General features: G+C 38.8%; 1 protein-coding gene across 2 annotated transcripts in view; it reads left to right on the forward strand.

The window, feature by feature from the left end:
- The first annotated feature begins 6292 nt into the window (after positions 1-6292).
- Positions 6293-17413, forward strand: part of LOC135091623 (uncharacterized) — a 74509-nt gene continuing 63388 nt past the window's right edge. Inside the window, exons 1-3 of one of the 2 annotated variants that reach the window (XM_063989390.1) lie at positions 6293-6405; positions 9692-9895; positions 14464-14685. In XM_063989390.1, coding sequence (XP_063845460.1) covers positions 6352-6405; positions 9692-9895; positions 14464-14685 — 480 coding nt within the window. In that variant the 5' untranslated portion in view covers positions 6293-6351. Of the gene's footprint in view, positions 6406-6578; positions 6757-9691; positions 9896-14463; positions 14686-17413 lie in introns of those variants that run through there. The other variant, XM_063989391.1, reaches the window with a different exon arrangement.

The following is a 17413-nucleotide window of genomic DNA, read 5'->3' on the forward strand; positions in this document are numbered from 1 at the left end:
ACTGAAATCTGTCGCAAGTCATCGCCCTTCGAATAGCACAGACACCTGTATCATCTCCATTCATCCAGTTGTGGCGTAGTGATGGTAGACGATGGTAGCCCATCATAACGTTAATTCCAAAAAAGACTTACATTTCATCTTTCAAAATATTTCCAACTTTTCCTTTCTGAGTGCAGTACAAGTTTGTTTCAAATACTAGTCTGTCAACCACTTCAGCATAAAAAAAAAACATGAGAAAGGCATCACCTGAGTTTGTGGTTGTGTTTGTATCTTCAATTTGATCTGGTCAAAACATTGTCTCTTCCATTGATTGTGCTTTCTTCACCTGCGATGTTCTTTGTTCTTGCTATTTACTTCCAGGGTTGGGTTAGGTTCACGACATGTAAACACATCAAGTGCCAGATAACCGATGATTCACAATTATCGGTGGGAACTGAGACTCTCGACAGGTGATCTCCCGCTTACAGTAATAACCTGTATTACTATGGCAACAATTGCAAGGTGGGATCCAAAAAAAGAAAAAGGTCAAAAGGATCATCCAAAATTGGAGGATAGCTGTCTTGAAACCTTCCCCTCGACAATATTCAAGTCACTGGAAGGGGAAAATATAGAAGCAGGTAGGGAGTTCCAGAGTCTACCAGAAAAAGGGATGAATGGTTAAGGAAAGGAAGGAGAAAAACTGGCAGAGACAGGTCAGAATGCCTACCTTTAGAGAAACTGTTTTAGGTAGAGATAAAATATGAAGGTTCCAGTTTAGATTATTAGAAAGGAGAGACCAGGGATGTTCAATGTAAAAGAGGGAGACAGTTGAGTGTCATTGAAGAGAGCAAGTTGTCAAGTTGATAAGAGGAGGGATTAAGCTATTGAAGCATTTATTGGGGCAGTTTGCTCTGCCCCAATCAAAAATATCAGAGATCAGAAGTCAGGCATTCTGTGGAATCCTGTGAGTTGTTTGGTTCCTGAAGTGTTGGATGTCTGTGAAAAGACATGAAAATCTCAAAAAGAGGATGACCAAGACTCTTTAAGGAAGGCCAGATGATCATCATTAGAGCATTCACCACAGAACCCATACTGGCAATCAGATATAAGACTGTAAAGTGTCAGATGATGATGATGATGATGATGATGATGATGATGTGTGTGTGTGTGTGTGTGTGTGTGTGTGTGTGTTCAGCTCTAGTCAGAGTTGAACATGCCTGGGTCTGCTCCAAGAAAACTGAATTTCAGCTATAGCAGGACGTTCCTTGGCAGACTTGAGAAAGCTACAACATAATTAGCTAAAATTCATCATTAATGACAAGTTGATTGAAACTATATTGTCTAATGAAGCCAGTGATTCTGAAGCAGCAGCCTGATTAGAAGATCTCCTGTTAAGCACTGCCAATGAATTAGCAGACCTAAGGCAAATTATAACAAATTCTGAAACATCTGTGGACAAGAAGCTGTCGAAAATGTAACAAAAAAATAGACAAGCAGGCTGAAATAATCATGAAGCAGCAGTCGTTCATCAAGCAAATTGATCATAAGGAAAGGAAAACAGTGGTGCCCGGCATCCCAGATGAGGAAGAGGCATCTGAGTTTTTTGTTAATAAGAATAATGATGCTCCTTCCTATGTCAAAATAAGGTGTTTCAGGCTACTCTCATGTCAACCTTGCTTTATGGATATGAGTCGTGGCTAGGAGACGTATCATACTCATTCAACCAAATCTCTGAAATAGAAATGGGATATTAAGTTATTGTTCATTTAATATTTCTTATTTGAGTAGTCTTATTGCCAGCTGACTGGATATTTACAAAACCACACTTTAAATAGTGAATAGTAGACATAAAATTCAGGATCAGTAATAGAAGCCAATTTAATTAACTCAGCAGCAAAAGTCTTGCAACGCCTAGCACTGACTGAATGACTCTTCTGTGACATCATGGACTTGATATCTACCTCAGCGAAATAAAACTTTATCACCATGATCATGGATTGCTCTACGGACTACACTCTGATGGAAACGGTAATGCCATTTCAATATTATCCTGTATTTGTCTTAGGTGACAAATTCCATTTACCTTATGCTTATGTCAGTATTATTACGGGAGTTTGACCAAGGGAGGGTAGCAGATGATATAAGGGTTGTAATGCCCCGCCCCCCCTCCTGTGCCACTCGAAAGCCAGGGCGTTATTTATTATTATTTCTTTTATTTATTTTTGTTTTATTACTAGTTGGTGAGGAAATATCTACACTCACTGATTTATGGTCTTTATTTTTCTGTCACTTGTGGTAGCTTTAATACTGATTCACATGTTATTCATATTACACCAGGTAGCATAAAGTATCCTTTTAGTAGTGTTCAAGATTTAATTACAGTAGTGTAAATACTGGCCAATTTAATCACTTGACACTCCTCACACATTCACCAATAACAATAATGAGCATTAGTGTTTGGGTATTACATGAGTGTACAGTCTCATTCACCTGGCGAGGGTGGTATTATTCATGCACATGACTCAAAAAATAATTCACTGGTGCTTACATAAGAATAAACAATCTCCTTCTTACATTAACATTACATTACATTAACCTGCTCTCGTGCCCATGCTCTTGAATCTTCCGAGTTTTCCACCATCTGGCTACAACTACAGAGTCACTCTCATACTAAATTTATCTGTGCTGTATACCTCTCACCTAACTCCTCTGACTATAAGAAATTCTTTGACTACTTAATTTCCAAAGTGGAGCACATTCTGACTCTCTTCCCTTTTGCAGAGATCTCCATTCTTGGAGACTTCAATGTTCACCACCAGCTTTGGCTCTCCTCTCCCTTCACTAACCATCCTGCTGAACTGCTACAACTTTGCTATCCTTCATGACCTAGAGCAATTGGTGCAACACCCTACTTGTATTCCTGACCGTCTTGGAGATACGCCCAACATTCTTGACCTTTTCCTGACCTCTAATCCTTCTGCTTATGCTGTCACCCTTTCTTCTCCGTTGGGCTCCTCCGATCACAATCTCATATCTTTATCTTGTCCTATCGCTCCAATCCCTCCTCAGGATCCCCCTAAGCGAAGGTGTCTCTGGCGTTTTGCCTCTGCTAGTTGTGGGGACCTGAGGAGGTATTTTGCTGATTTTCCTTGGAATGACTACTGCTTCCATGTCAGAGACCTGTCTTTGTGCGCTGAGCGCATAACAGAGGTGATAGTATCTGGCATGGAGGTGTACATTCCTCACTCTTTTTCTCGTCCTAAACATTCTAAACCTTGGTTTAACACAGCATGTTTTCGTGCTATACATGATAGAGAGGTTGCCCACAAAAGGTACTTAAGCCTTCCATCACCAGAATCTCATGCGCTTTATATTTCTGCCCGGAACCATGCCAAGTCTGTTCTCCGACTAGCCAAAAACTCCATTAACAGAAAATGTCAAAACCTTTCAAGATCTAACTCCCCTCGTGATTTCTGGCATCTAGCCAAAAATGTCTCCAATAACTTTGCTTCTTCTTTTTTCCCTCCTCTATTTCAACCAGATGGCACCACTGTTATCACATCTATTTCTAAAGCTGAACTCTTCGCTCAAACCTTTGCTAAAAACTCTACCTTGGACGATTCTGGGCTTGTTCCACCCTCTCCTCCACCTTCTGACTATTTCATGCCACCTATTTATTAAAATTCTTCGCAATGATGTTTTCCATGCCCTCGCTGGCCTAAACCCTCGGAAGCCTTATGGACCTGATGGGATTCCTCCTATTGTTCTCCGAAACTGTGCCTCCGTGCTTGCACCTTGCCTAGTCAAACTCTTTCAGCTCTGTCTGTCAACATCTACCTTTCCTTCTTGCTGGAAGTTTGCCTACATTCAACCTGTTCTTAAAAAGGGTGACCGTTCTAATCCCTCAAACTACCGTCCTATTGCTTTAATTTCCAGCCTATCTAAAGTTTTTTAATCTATCCTCAACCGGAAGATTCTTAAACATCTATCACTTCACAACATTCTATGTGATCGCCAGTATGGGTTCCGTCAAGGCCGCTCTACTGGTGATCTGGCTTTCCTTACTGAGTCTTGGTAATCCTCTTTTAGAGATTTTGGTGAAACTTTTGCTGTTGCCTTGGACATATCAAAAGCTTTTGATAGAGTCTGGCACAAAGCTTTGATTTCCTAACTACCCTCCTACGGTTTCTATCCTTCTTTCTGTAACTTCATCTTAAGTTTCCTTTCTGACCGTTCTATTGCTGCTGTGGTAGACGGTCACTGTTCTTCTCCTAAATCTATTAACAGTGGTGTTCCTCAGGGTTCTGTCCTGTCACCCACTCTCCTTATTATTCATTAATGATCTTCTAAACCAAACTTCTTGTCCTCTCCACTCCTACGCTGATGATACCACCCTGCACTTTTCCATGTCTTTTCATAGGCGTCCAACCCTTCAGGAGGTAAACATTTCACGCAGGGAAGCCACAGAACGCTTGACTTCTGATCTTCTAAATCTAAATAAATTCTGATCTTCTAAAATTTCTGATTGGGGCAGAGCAAACTTGGTATTGTTCAATGCCTCAAAAACTCAATTCCTCCATCTATCAACTCGACACAACCTTCCAGACAACTATCCCCTCTTCAATGACACTCAACTGTCCCCCTCTTCTACACTGAACATCCTCGGTCTGTCCTTTACTTATAATCTGAACTGGAAACTTCACATCTCATCTCTAGCTAAAACAGCTTCTATGAAGTTAGGCGTTCTGAGACGTCTCCGCCAGTTTTTTCTCACCCCCCCCCAGCTGCTAACTCTGTACAAAGGCCTTATCCGTCCATGTATGGAGTATGCTTCACATGTCTGGGGGGTTCCACTCATACTGCTTTTCTAGACAGGGTGGAATCAAAAGCTTTTCGTCTCATCAACTCCTCTCCTCTAACTGTCTTCAGCCTCTCTCTCTCACCGCCGCAATGTTGCATATCTACCTGTCTTCTACCGCTATTTTCATGCTAACTGCTCTTCTGATCTTGCCATCTGCATGCCTCCCCTCTTTCCGCAGCCTCGCTGCACAAGACTTTCTTCTTTCTCTCACCCCTATTCTGTCCACCTCTCTAACGCAAGAGTTAACCAGTATTCTCAATCATTCATCCCTTTATCTGGTAAACTCTGGAACTCCCTGCCTGTTTCTGTATTTCCACCTTCCTATGACTTGAATTCCTTCAAGAGGGAGGTTTCAAGACACTTATTCATCAATTTTTGACCACTGCTTTGACCCTTTTATGGGACTGGCATTTCAGTGGGCATTTTTTTTTTTTTTTATTGGATTTTGTTGCCCTTGGCCAGTGTCCTTCCTACATAAAAAAAAAAAAAATTCTGTAACTCTGGTATAACACAGCCTAATCAGCGTTCCGAGGACCGAACCAGGTGGCTATGTCCCCGTATGATAACGAGAAATACTGCACAACCTTAATAATCCGTGAACTAAACACTCCATTCTCACACTATTAAGTATACCTAACTAAACACACACACAAGGGACACACAAACAGACTTTTCCTTTGCCTGCACTGGCTTCTCTGTAGTGTAAGCAAGCCAAGATTTCTCTAAGCGATATACTGATAAGAAAATATATCTACAAATATGAATAGTAATTACTTCAAGCTTAGAGCGACGTATCTGTAACGTAAGAAAGACAAGATATCTAAGCGAAAGTCCGGCCGGCGTCTTCCCACGCCACGAACCTCCGTAGTTTTCAATTTCTTCAAGGTAATTCGCAAATGATTGGTTTCAACCGTATAATGAACATTTACATTACTTTACTCATATTATGACCTGGTGTATTTATTCCTCTGAGTAACAAGGGTGAAAAATTCTAGCCACAAGCTAATACCTTGTATGAAAATAATGCCTTTATTCATAAAGAGAATCGATAACCCATTTCCCGCTGGCGCCAACATGTTGTCTGTCTGTCTGGATGTCTCGGGGATGTATGCATGATGCAATAACGACTAAATCTTACCAATAATTCTTATACTAACTAAATTTTACTTATATTAACCTAATATTACTTATATTAGCTTAATATTACGTCCCGGCACTACAGGGTGACAGGTAATGAAATTTTCATCACTTGGTGCAGTGAGTTCATGCCACCATCCATATTCCTCTTAAAACTTGCCATATTATTGTTATAGCTTACAAAGTGTTGTTGTACTATTAAACAATTTTAATATGTAATTTAGGAAATAATACAGGCACAAAAGGATAAGAACTTGTGCTATTTGCAAAAAAAAAAAGAAATGCATTCTCCATTACTCTCCTCTACAATCAAGATCAAGATTATCAGTTTGGCGTGGCTGTGGTCTGTGGTAGCGGCACGTGTTCACCACAAAATGAGCGAAATACCTGTCAGGAGGCGACCTAGAGAGGAAAGAGAAGCTTCAAATGTAAGGAGTGGTGGTGATGGCACTAGTGTGCCTGGAGCAAGTGTCAAGGTTCATAGGTAATACAGGTTTGATATGTGTCTCACAGTCACCGGCTCACCGGCCATTACTGCCTGGCCTGGCAGTGGCAGACTGATGCTGGTTTCTGCGTAGTTGCCTTCTCTGTGGCGTTTGCAACGTGTCATCGCCACTCGCTAGTAGGGAAGGCATAAACAGTGATAGACTAGAAAACACATGCATGACGTGTTTCCCTCCGGCAGCGGTAGTGTGCTGGTGGTTTGCTTCACCTCCTGCACAAGGCAGCACTGAGAGTGGCGGTGCTGGCCGAAGCAGGTACACTATTGCTGAAGAATGGTACTGTAAAGATGAGAATGCCAGGATTTGTACTTATCTGCATTTATTTTAGTCAATATGCTGTTATTTTAGAATCACTACAAACTCACTTCTACCATTGGCCGTCGCAAAGCCCCTTAAAAAATTCCAGTTTAGGAAAGTTCTCTAGAAATTTCCCGAATTACAGGGAATTTTTCAGGGCGGTTTTTCATTCATAGGTATCAAAATACGACGATTGATACATTCTTAATGAAACCTAACCCAACTAACCCCCTAACCAAGTGGTTCTCAACCTGGGGGCTATGGCTAGAATTTAGCGGGGGACAACAGGCTGTTACAAATTATACATTTCTAAATAATGTTAGGAATCTGAATAAAAAAAAAAAAAAAAACTTGCATCACTCAGTCCTAGCAGCAAAAATTTTTCTATCAAATACAAAATAATGAGTCAACTTTGTAAGAAAGCAAAGGTGTTTTTTTTATTTATTTTATTTATTTATTTATTTATTTCATTAATTAATTAATTTATTTTGTTCTTTTTATTTTTTTATTTTTATTTATTTAATTTTTATTTATTTATTTATTTTTGTGTGTGTGTGTGTGTGTGTGCGTGTGTCGGAGTGCAATTTGGGAAAAAAATGAAGGGGAGCCACATGAATGTTGAGAATTCATAAAGGGGGGAATGGAGAGAAGGTTGAGAACCACTATCCTAACCTATACACCATCAGTAAAGTACATGCTTTTACACCACAGTTTCCCTGATCTTCATGGCCCTCCCCACTACTGGGTTTTTTTTTTTCAGTTTGGTGGTCTCAGGAGAGAGAGCTAGGGTAAATGTTATTTATTAGCAGTAATACTAAAGGAGTAATTTGTGATGGAAAGTGTACAGAAGAAAATTGTCTTAGAAAAATGTCTAATTCCTAATGATGCACTCTGTGTTGTGCCAGTTAGACTTCATGTTTTCTTATATTACCAAGAATAGTTTTCTTTGCCATATGGAGTTTGTTGCTAAACTAGAAATTTACCAATATCATGACAGTAAATAATATAGTTCCTTAATTTTTATTTACCAGTAAGATTATTTTAATTTTAATTTTAGCCTTCAGTCCACTGCTAAGTTAGCCCAACTAAATGACTTCCAACAAGGTTTTAGAAGCAAGAGATCCTGCTTAACTGAGTGATACACTCACAAATTTATACTGGAATCCCTGGCAAGAGATGAGAGTGTGGATGCAGTCCACCTTGACTTTGCCAAGGCATATGACGAGTGGATGCAGTCCACTTTGACTTTGCCAAGGCATGTGACAACTTACACCACCAGATCCTCCTGCAAAAACTGTCTCAACATGGAATGAAGGGCAAAATAAGATGGTAGATCCAATCCTTTCTAATAGGAAGGTATCAAGCAACATGTGCAAGGGGCAGCATCAAGAAGGGTACACTATAACAAGTGGAGTCCCCAAGGTAGTGTTATGGGAATAATCCTCATTGTTATTATGATTAATGACGAACACAGATATAAGAAGCTCACTCCTGTCTTTTGTGAATGACATCCAAATTTTCAGCCTCATACGTCACAGAGATGACATGTCAAAGTTATAAGAGGACTGAGAAAATCTACTGGACAGAAGTGAATAATGTGTAACTAAATAAAGAAAAAATTTGAGGTCAATAAGTTCTGCAGTAACAACACTTTCAACACCTCTTATGAAGGAGCAAATGGCACAAGCAGAAATCAAAACACAAGTCAGAGACTTAGGAGTACAACCATCAAATGATGCCTTCTTTACTGTCACATAGAAAAATAGCTGCAAAGTGCAGACAATTAATGGGGTATATCCTGAGAACATTTAGCACAAGAGGCAACACAGCCATGATCGCTCTGTGGAAATGAGTAACCTTACCTCACACTGACTACTGCTCCCAATTCTTGGCCCTTCACAAACAAAACACATTAACACAGTTAGAGGGAGTGCAAAAAACATTCACCTCCTGTATAAGAATATCTGATGAACAAGACGAACAAAAAAAGAAAATTAATTGCTTGGTAAGACACAGAAAATGCAAGTTATACTCATTAGAAAGATGAATAGTGAGATATTAAATTATACGTAACTGGAAAGTAATTCAAAAACCAAATTGTCCAACCCAGAAACTTGCACCAACTTAGAAGAAGCAGGAACAGGAAGAAAGTGTGCCCAGTCTCACCTTCCTTCAAAATGCCCCTCAAGAACCAGAACCCTCCAGTGCAGCAGTGTTTCAAGGAGGAGCCCGTGCCTATTTGCCTGCCTCCCGGCATATACATCCATGACCATAGGTTGCCGTTAGTGGTTATTCGATAATTATTTTTCCTGTGTTATCGATTCATTGTTATCACCGATACTTTTAGTTCATACTAGCAACAATTGATAATTTTAGTTTTTGGAACATGAGCATGTTGAAGTTTTAGACTTTCAAAATCAAATCCTGTTTGGGGACTGGCATCTCAGTGGCTTTTTTTTTTTTTTTTTTTTTTTTTTTTTTTTTTTTTTTTTCCTACATAAAAAAAATGTAGTTATTTTACTTAAAGCAGTACTTTAGCGAGGAGAGGATAATCATTGAATTTTAATTTTTTTTTAAATTTTTTTTTCTTCTTTTTTAGGTAAAGATAAAAATATAGATTTGCATTTATTGATTTTATTATTTAAAATGTCAATATCATTATTATTAGTATTGGAGTTTTGGATTTATCAATTTATCTGTTATCACCTCATTGGGCGATAAATTTATCACCAATAATTGATCATCAGTTATTAATGGAAAGGTTACCGTTATCAATTTATTGGTTATCGTGATAAATCTTTTCATTACCGTGCCCAGCTCTGTCCATGACGTCAGGAAATGAATACAGGAAACTTAGAGAGATAGTGTGGTTTGTGTTGGTCTTACTCTAAATAACCTTTTGAACCTCTTACAGGTGGGAGAAGACTGTGGATCAGACCTTTTTAAGTCTGATGATGATGATGATGATGTGGCTGGCCATGATTATGTTCAGCCCACAGACAGCAGCAGCAATGATGAATCAAGTGATAAGGGTGCAAGAAATCCTGCCTGTAGCTCCAGAGTGCCTGCCATGACCAGGGTGCCTCAGGAAGTGACTACTTCAGTGGTGTCAGTCTTGGTAAATAGTTTTATGACCATTTTCTATCACTACTAATCATTCTAAAGCCTTCTGTGTCAAAATATATTGGAAGAATAGCCAGCATATCATCATTGCCCAGAGGCCATGATATAACACCAAAATTAACTACATATTTCAGTGAAGGGAACAACAGAACAGTGTCCTGAGTAACTGTTAGGCTTGACATGCTCAGTACGGCACGACCCACTGGCGGGTCCTGAGTAACTGTTAGGCTTGACACACTCAGTATGGCAGGACCCACTGGTGGGTCCTGAGTAACTGTTAGGCTTGACACACTCATTACAGCACAACCCACTGGTGGGCCCTGAGTAACTGTTATGCTTGACACACTTAGTACAGCACAATCCACTGGTGGGTTCTGGTATACTAGGCAGGTTTGCAATGTGACCCACCAGTGTTTTGTAGGTCACTGTTCATATAGTTTGGTTACAATGTCAGTGAAATATGTAGGATATTCAAAATGTTGTACAAAAACCGAGTGCTTGAATTGTTAAAGAACTCACTTGTAGATGTTACCATTAAATTCATAATTAATTATTATTATTATTATTTTTTTTTTTTTTTTTTTTTTTTTTTTTTTTTTTTTTTTTTTTTTTTTTTTTTTTAGGAGGTACACTGGCCAAGGGCAACAAAAATCCAATATAAAGGAAAAAGCCCACCGAGATGCCAGTCCCATAAAAGGGTTCAAAGCAGTAGTCAAAAATTGAAGGATAAGTGTCTTGAAACCTCTCTCTTGAAGGAATTCAAGTCAGGAACGTGGAAATACAGAAGCAGGCAGGGAGTTCCTAAGTTTACCAGAGATAAGGGATGAATGATTGAGAATACTGGTTAACTCTTGCATTAGAGCGGTGGACAGAATATGGGTGAGAGAAAGAAGAAAATCTTGTGCAGCGAGGCCGCGGAAGGAGGGGAGGCATGCAGTTAGCAAGATCAGAAGAGCAGTTAGCATGAAAATAATGGTAGAAGACAGCTAGAGATGCAACAATGCAGCAATGAGCGAGAGGCTGAAGACAGTCAGTTAGAGGAGAGGAGTTGATGAGACGAAAAGCTTTTGATTCCACCCTGTCTAGAAGAGTGGTATGAGTGGAATCCCCCCGGACATGTGAAGCATACTCCATACATGAGCAGATAAGGCCCTTGTACAAAGTTAGCAGCTGGGGGAGTGAGAAAAACTGGCGGAGACATCTCAGAACGCCTAACTTCATAGAAGCTGTTTTAGCTAGAGATGGGATGTGAAGATTCCAGTTCAGATTATAAGTAAAGGACAGACCAAGGATGTTTAGTGTAGAAGAGGGGGACAGTTGAGTGTCATTGAAGAGGGGATAGTTGTCTGGAAGGTTGTGTTAAATTGATAGATGGAGGAATTGAGTTTTTGAGGCATTGAACTGTAGCAGCTGACACATCTCTTTGTTGATATTTATTTTGGCACTTCAGCTGCTTCTAGATAATGTTGCCCTCTTGGGGATTCCCCAGTATTTGCTGCCTTCTATCTGGCTGTAAGTTTTCATTAGAGTCAGTTATGAGTGACAGTATAAGACTTGAAAACAGCAATGAGAGTTGCTTATGAGAAAAGTACTTGTTACAGATTGTCTAAGCCTTTAGTACTGAAGTAACAATACACTTTGACCCTTTTATCATTTTGCATGTAGATTATTTTCCCTTTATTTATTTGTGCTTTTGCAACCTCATTTGAAAGTCCTGCCCAAGAAGAATAACCTGTGCCACAAAGATGTGTCTTTTGTGACAACAAGTCCTCTGCAATTGTAAGTGAAGTATATAAATTGTCACTGTACAATGTCATACTCACATAAAGCAGAGGTGTCATCACTCTGACAGCTATTGTGTTTGTAGCACCTAAATGTTGCCATCTGTCATCTTTCCCACAGTGCTTCTCATAGTTCCATGTATATCTATCAGCATTACACTGTTTGAACAATTTTCAAGTGTAATCAATGAGATGTTTCACTTTATATATTTTGTGTCTGTTTGTGTCATGCAAAAACTTTAAAGAAGCACAAATGCCTAAGAAAAGTTGAAACTAGTCCCAGTTCACAGCACAGTTGGGTCATCAACATGTAATATTTTAACCTCTTTGACATGATGACACAGTATACGCATCATTTCATCTCTGATAACATATGCGAGTGACAAGCATACTGCGTCATGGTCATTTGAGCCAGTGTGGGTTTCATTTCTTCTTGGATATAATGTGAGATCTTTCAGAATGTTGGCCGGATACGGTGCGGTGTTTTACATCCCTCCCAATGTTATTCTAATGTCAGAATATGAGGAAATTTCATGCACTCATAGTGGATCTTAGCAGAAGGTTTCTACCACTGGTAGTCAAATATCCTTGGTTTCTACCATGAAATAACACAAATAAAGTGAGGGAAAATATGATACTTGTGAGTGTAGAAATCTCTCATCCATCGAATTGCCAGTACATACTTGCCCTTTTGGTCATGTGTCATGTTGCCTTGACCCTCCCTTCCCTACTCCTGTCATCTGTTTCTGCTTTTATTTTTTTCTTTTCTCTGTTATCTTGAAATGGGAGGGAGAGAGAGAGAGAGAGAGAGAGAGAGAGCATTAGTGTGTGTGTGTGTGTGTGTGTGTGTGTGTGTGTGTGTGTGTGTGTGTGTGTGTGTGTGTGTTTCATGTGAAACTATTTCAGTCTTGCACCAACAGTACATCTCTGTTTCATTGTACGAAACTGTTCTGCTATGATGAACATTATTTATATATTTCTTTCTCAACCAGCCCCTCCCTATATCTCTGTTATCTCCCCTTCACCCTCCATTATGTAGTATCTTGCTCTTTTCTCTCCCTTCCTCCTCACAAGCATTCACAAGAAAAGTGGTGGGATGGGTGGTGGGAAAGAGTGTGACAAAGCAAAATGTTTGGCAACAGTCGTGTTTTGCTTTTGTACTATTATTGTAATACTGGTACGTATTTCTGTTTGTTATTATTTCACTCATTGCCAAAATATTATAGTATAATTTAGCAGATGACAACTTATACACACATGTAAGTTAGCCATCTCTCTCTCTCTCTCTCTCTCTCTCTCTCTCTCTCTCTCTCTCTCTCTCTCTCTCTCTCTCTCTCTCTCTCTCTCTCTCTCTCTCTCAAGTGGTACAGTAATTTCTCACACAAGAAACATTCGAATAATTCACTGATAAAAAAATGAAAAGATGAAAATTGGACATATATATATATATATATATATATATATATATATATATATATATATATATATATATATATATATACATATATATAATGATCATTGATAGTAAAATGAGAATTACAAAAAGAATGATAAATAAATCACAAAAATAAAACAACTTGCAACTTTATTTATAGAAAACGATGACTCCTACATGATAATTTTTTCTATTGTGTCAGATTGTCAGTCACATGCTTACAGTTGGTGAGGTAATGTGTGTGATCATTCATCCCATAGACCCCCCTCTGCACCCTCTTCACCCCATAAACCTTCATCTCTGCATCATCAACCTTCCTCACTTTCCTGCCTCTCCTTCCCCTGCTCATCTTCAACTCTCCCTACTAATTTTGTTTCTCAGCCTCCCTCTCTCTCACTGCCACCCATCATTCCTTTCCCTCACTACTCTCCCTCACCACCACCACCTTCCCCTTCCCCTTCCCCTTCCCCTTCCCCTTCACATTCACATTCACCCCCTCCTCCATTTCCCACATCCCCTCATTTGTCACCATCACTCTCACCACCACCATCTGCCAAATACATGTTTGACTGAAGTCATTCAACACTCATACTTTATCAGTCAGAGGAGGAAGATTATAACCTTCCATTGCCACCACCCTCTGATGAAGACTAGTGAGTAAAATATAAATTGCATTTTATTTTATACTGAATATTGTTGTTTAATAGGTGTGTAATGGAATCACTGGATACATAGTATGTTATAATTCTGATACATAGTATGTTATAATTATGTTTAGTTTTGTGAATGTCAGTGGTGGAGTTTTAAAGCTTGCCGTGCGTGTGGAAATCCTGGATATCACGAGTGGCGTGCCTTTTAACTTTCTGTACCGATGAAGTTAATGCAAATTGCATCTAATGCTGGGGGTTGGTTTGTTTCTAAGTCATAGTCTAACACAAGGAACTTAAAGCCTGATGCAGGGATGGATCACAATCTGCAGAGAAGTCTGTAATGTGGCACTGGCAGCCACATTGAACATGTAAAGTAACTAGATTGCTGTTCATTCTAGTTATTTCTTTGTTTTGTATTACTGTTATTTTCAGTTGAGGCATCTTGCATCAGTTGTCAAATTTTGGTTTTATCAATTTATCTGTTATCACCTCATTGGGCAATAAATTTTTCGCCATTTATCAATTACTGGTTATCACTGATAAGGTTATCATTATCAATTTATTGGTGATTGTGATAAATCTTTTTGTTATTGCGCCCTGCTATATCCATGATGTCAAGGAGTGAATACAGGCAACTTCAATAGGTGGTGTGGTTTGCTGTGGTCCTACTCTGGATAACATTCTGAACCTCTTACAGGTGAGAGAAGACTGTGGATCAGACCTTTTTGAGTCTGATGATGATGTGGCTGACCATAATTATGTCCAGCCCTCACAATTCAGCAACAGCAATGACTTCAGGTGGTCACTGGAGCTGCTTCACACTGCCATCCGTGAGCACCGGTGGGACGATGCCCTCAGGTTCCTGCCATGTATCATCACCCACACAGCACCACATCTTCCCCTGGAGTTCTTGTTGGAGGTGTGTGTCCTGTTTTACCTGTTGATTCTCTGTTGTGGATGTACTTGTGTGTATTCCTCTCTTTCAGGGTGGCACAAGCTGTCTTACCTGAAGTGTGTGGACATATAACTCATGCCTTTTCTTGTATTAGTCTAGTGACCTTTTCCAGTCGCCATGTTTTCTTACATTATTTATTCTTTAGGGTAGTTATTACACAACACTGTAGTTGAAATAATGATTCATAGGTTCTTTATATTTTGTAAATCATTAGTAAGCCTGAGGATTTATTTTTCTGATTTTCCTTGGAATGACTACTGCCTCTGTGCCAAAAACCCATCCTTGTGTGCTGAGCGCATAACAAAGGTGATACAGAGGTTGTATTGTAGGGATGTATCAATGTATCATCATAAATTGCAACTTAACACAGTAATCCATCAACTATCATGGGCTCGCCTATCTCGCCTTCAGTACATTCTGGATTTTTCTGGTTGATATATGCAAATTTATATCATGGGTTTCTGCGGCCGATAAGTATTTATATTTTTGAAGTTTTAATTATTTCTCTGATAAAATTAGCATTTTCTAGACCCCAAAAAATTTTAAATCAGTAAGTAAATATAAAAATACAATACAGTATTGTACTATATAACTCATTAATTAAGATATGTTAAAAGAAAATATGTAGTGTACCTTAGAAGAGTAAACAAAGAATTGCACATACTGTATGGAAAACGAAACTCAGGAGGTGTAGGGTGTGGCTAATTTCTGTTGTGTGGTGTTTCAAACCCTATGGTATTGTCCAAATATTCTGTACCTTCTAAGGCTTTGGCAGTGAACCCAAGTGCCACAGGAAGATGCTTACTATAGCAGAGAAGGTGAGACTCCTTGACATGCTTAAGGAAGGGAGAAGATATGTGGATGTAGGGAGCCATTATGGCATCAATGAATCTAGTGTTCCCTTCATCAAGAAGGAAAGAAATATAAGGGAGAGTTTATAAAAGCTTAAATCTAATAATAATAATAATAATAATAATAATAATAATAATAAAAATAATAATAATAAAGTGAATATATACAAATTATAAAAAATGAAAAAAAAATTACAGTACTGTTCTTACTTCGTGGATTTTCACTTATGACAGGGTTTTGCAACATAATACCTACAATAGTTGAGGGATTATTGTTTACACCAATTATATGGTCCAACATAATATATGTACTTATTCAAGTTATACACAGAATTGTAACAGTTTATTATAATGTAAAAAAAAAAAAAAGAATACTATAAGACCACACTTCTCTTATAATCATCCCTTTTAGCAAGTAGTTTCCATTGTGGTGATCCCATATTGTTGCCTGAGCACAGCTGATTTTGGACAGTTTGATGACATGACTTTCAGATTGGATTTCTCCACACTCACACAGTCCAAAGGCAACTAGCCAAAAACTCCTTCATTAACAGAAAGTGTCAGAACCTTTTAAGATCTAACTCCCCTCGTGACTTCTGGCATCTAGCCAAAAATATCTCCAGTAACTTTGCTTCTTCTTCTTTCCCTCCTTTATTTCAACCAGATGACACACTGCTATCACATCTATTTCTAAAGTTGAACTCTTCACTCAGACCTTTGCTAAAAACTCTACCTTGGACGATTCTGGGCTTGTTCCTCCCTCTCCTTCACCTTCTGACTACTTCATGCTACCTATTAAAATTCTTCGCAGTGATGTTTTCCATGCCCTTGCTGGCCTAAACCCTCGGAAGGCTTATGGACCCGATGGGGTCCCTCCTATTGTTCTCCGAAACTGTGCCTCCATGCTTGCATGGACGATTCTGGACTTGTTCCTCCCTCTCCTTCACCTTCTGACTACTTCATTCTACCTATTAAAATTCTTCACAATGATGTTTTCCATGCCCTTGCTGGCCTAAACCCTCGGAAGGCTTATGGACCTGATGGGGTCCCTCCTATTTTTCTCCGAAACTGTGCCTCCATGCTTGCAACTTGCCTAGTCAAACTCTTTCAGCCCTGTCTGTCAACATCTATCTTTCCTTCTTGCTGGAAGTTTGCTTATATTCAGCCTGTTCCTAAAAAGGGTGACCGTTCTAATCCCTCAAACTACCGTCCTATTGCTTTAATTTCCTGCCTATCTAAAGTTTTTGAATCTATCCTCAACAGGAAGATTCTTAAGCATTATCACTTCACAACCTTCTATCTGATCGCCAGTATGGGTTCTGTCAAGGCCGCTCTACAGGTGATCTTCTGGCTTTCCTTACTGAGTCTTGGTCATCCTCTTTTAGAGATTTTGATGAAACTTTTGCTGTTTCCTTGGACATATCAAAAGCTTTTGATAGAGTCTGGCACAAAGCTTTGATTTCCAAACTACCCTCCTACGGCTTTTTTTTTTTTTTTTTTTTTTTTTTTTTTTTAACAAAAATTTACATCAGGCTTAAAACAACATGTTTTTTATGCTGTTATTTGAAAAGCCTATACTTAAATGTAAAGAAGAAAATATATACAAAAGCGAACTCATTCTGCTATATATATATATATATATATATATATATATATATATATATATACATATATACATATATATATACATATATATATATATATATATATATATATATATATATATATATATATATATATATATACACATGATTAACACAGCACTAGTGTGGGAGTTTGTGTTTTACGCCACCTGTGTGCAGCCACTTTCACTTGCTGGAGTGTCATTGTCTGTGTATCAC

This window comes from Scylla paramamosain, chromosome 38 (assembly GCF_035594125.1).
Source record: "Scylla paramamosain isolate STU-SP2022 chromosome 38, ASM3559412v1, whole genome shotgun sequence".
Classification (NCBI taxonomy): domain Eukaryota; kingdom Metazoa; phylum Arthropoda; class Malacostraca; order Decapoda; family Portunidae; genus Scylla; species Scylla paramamosain.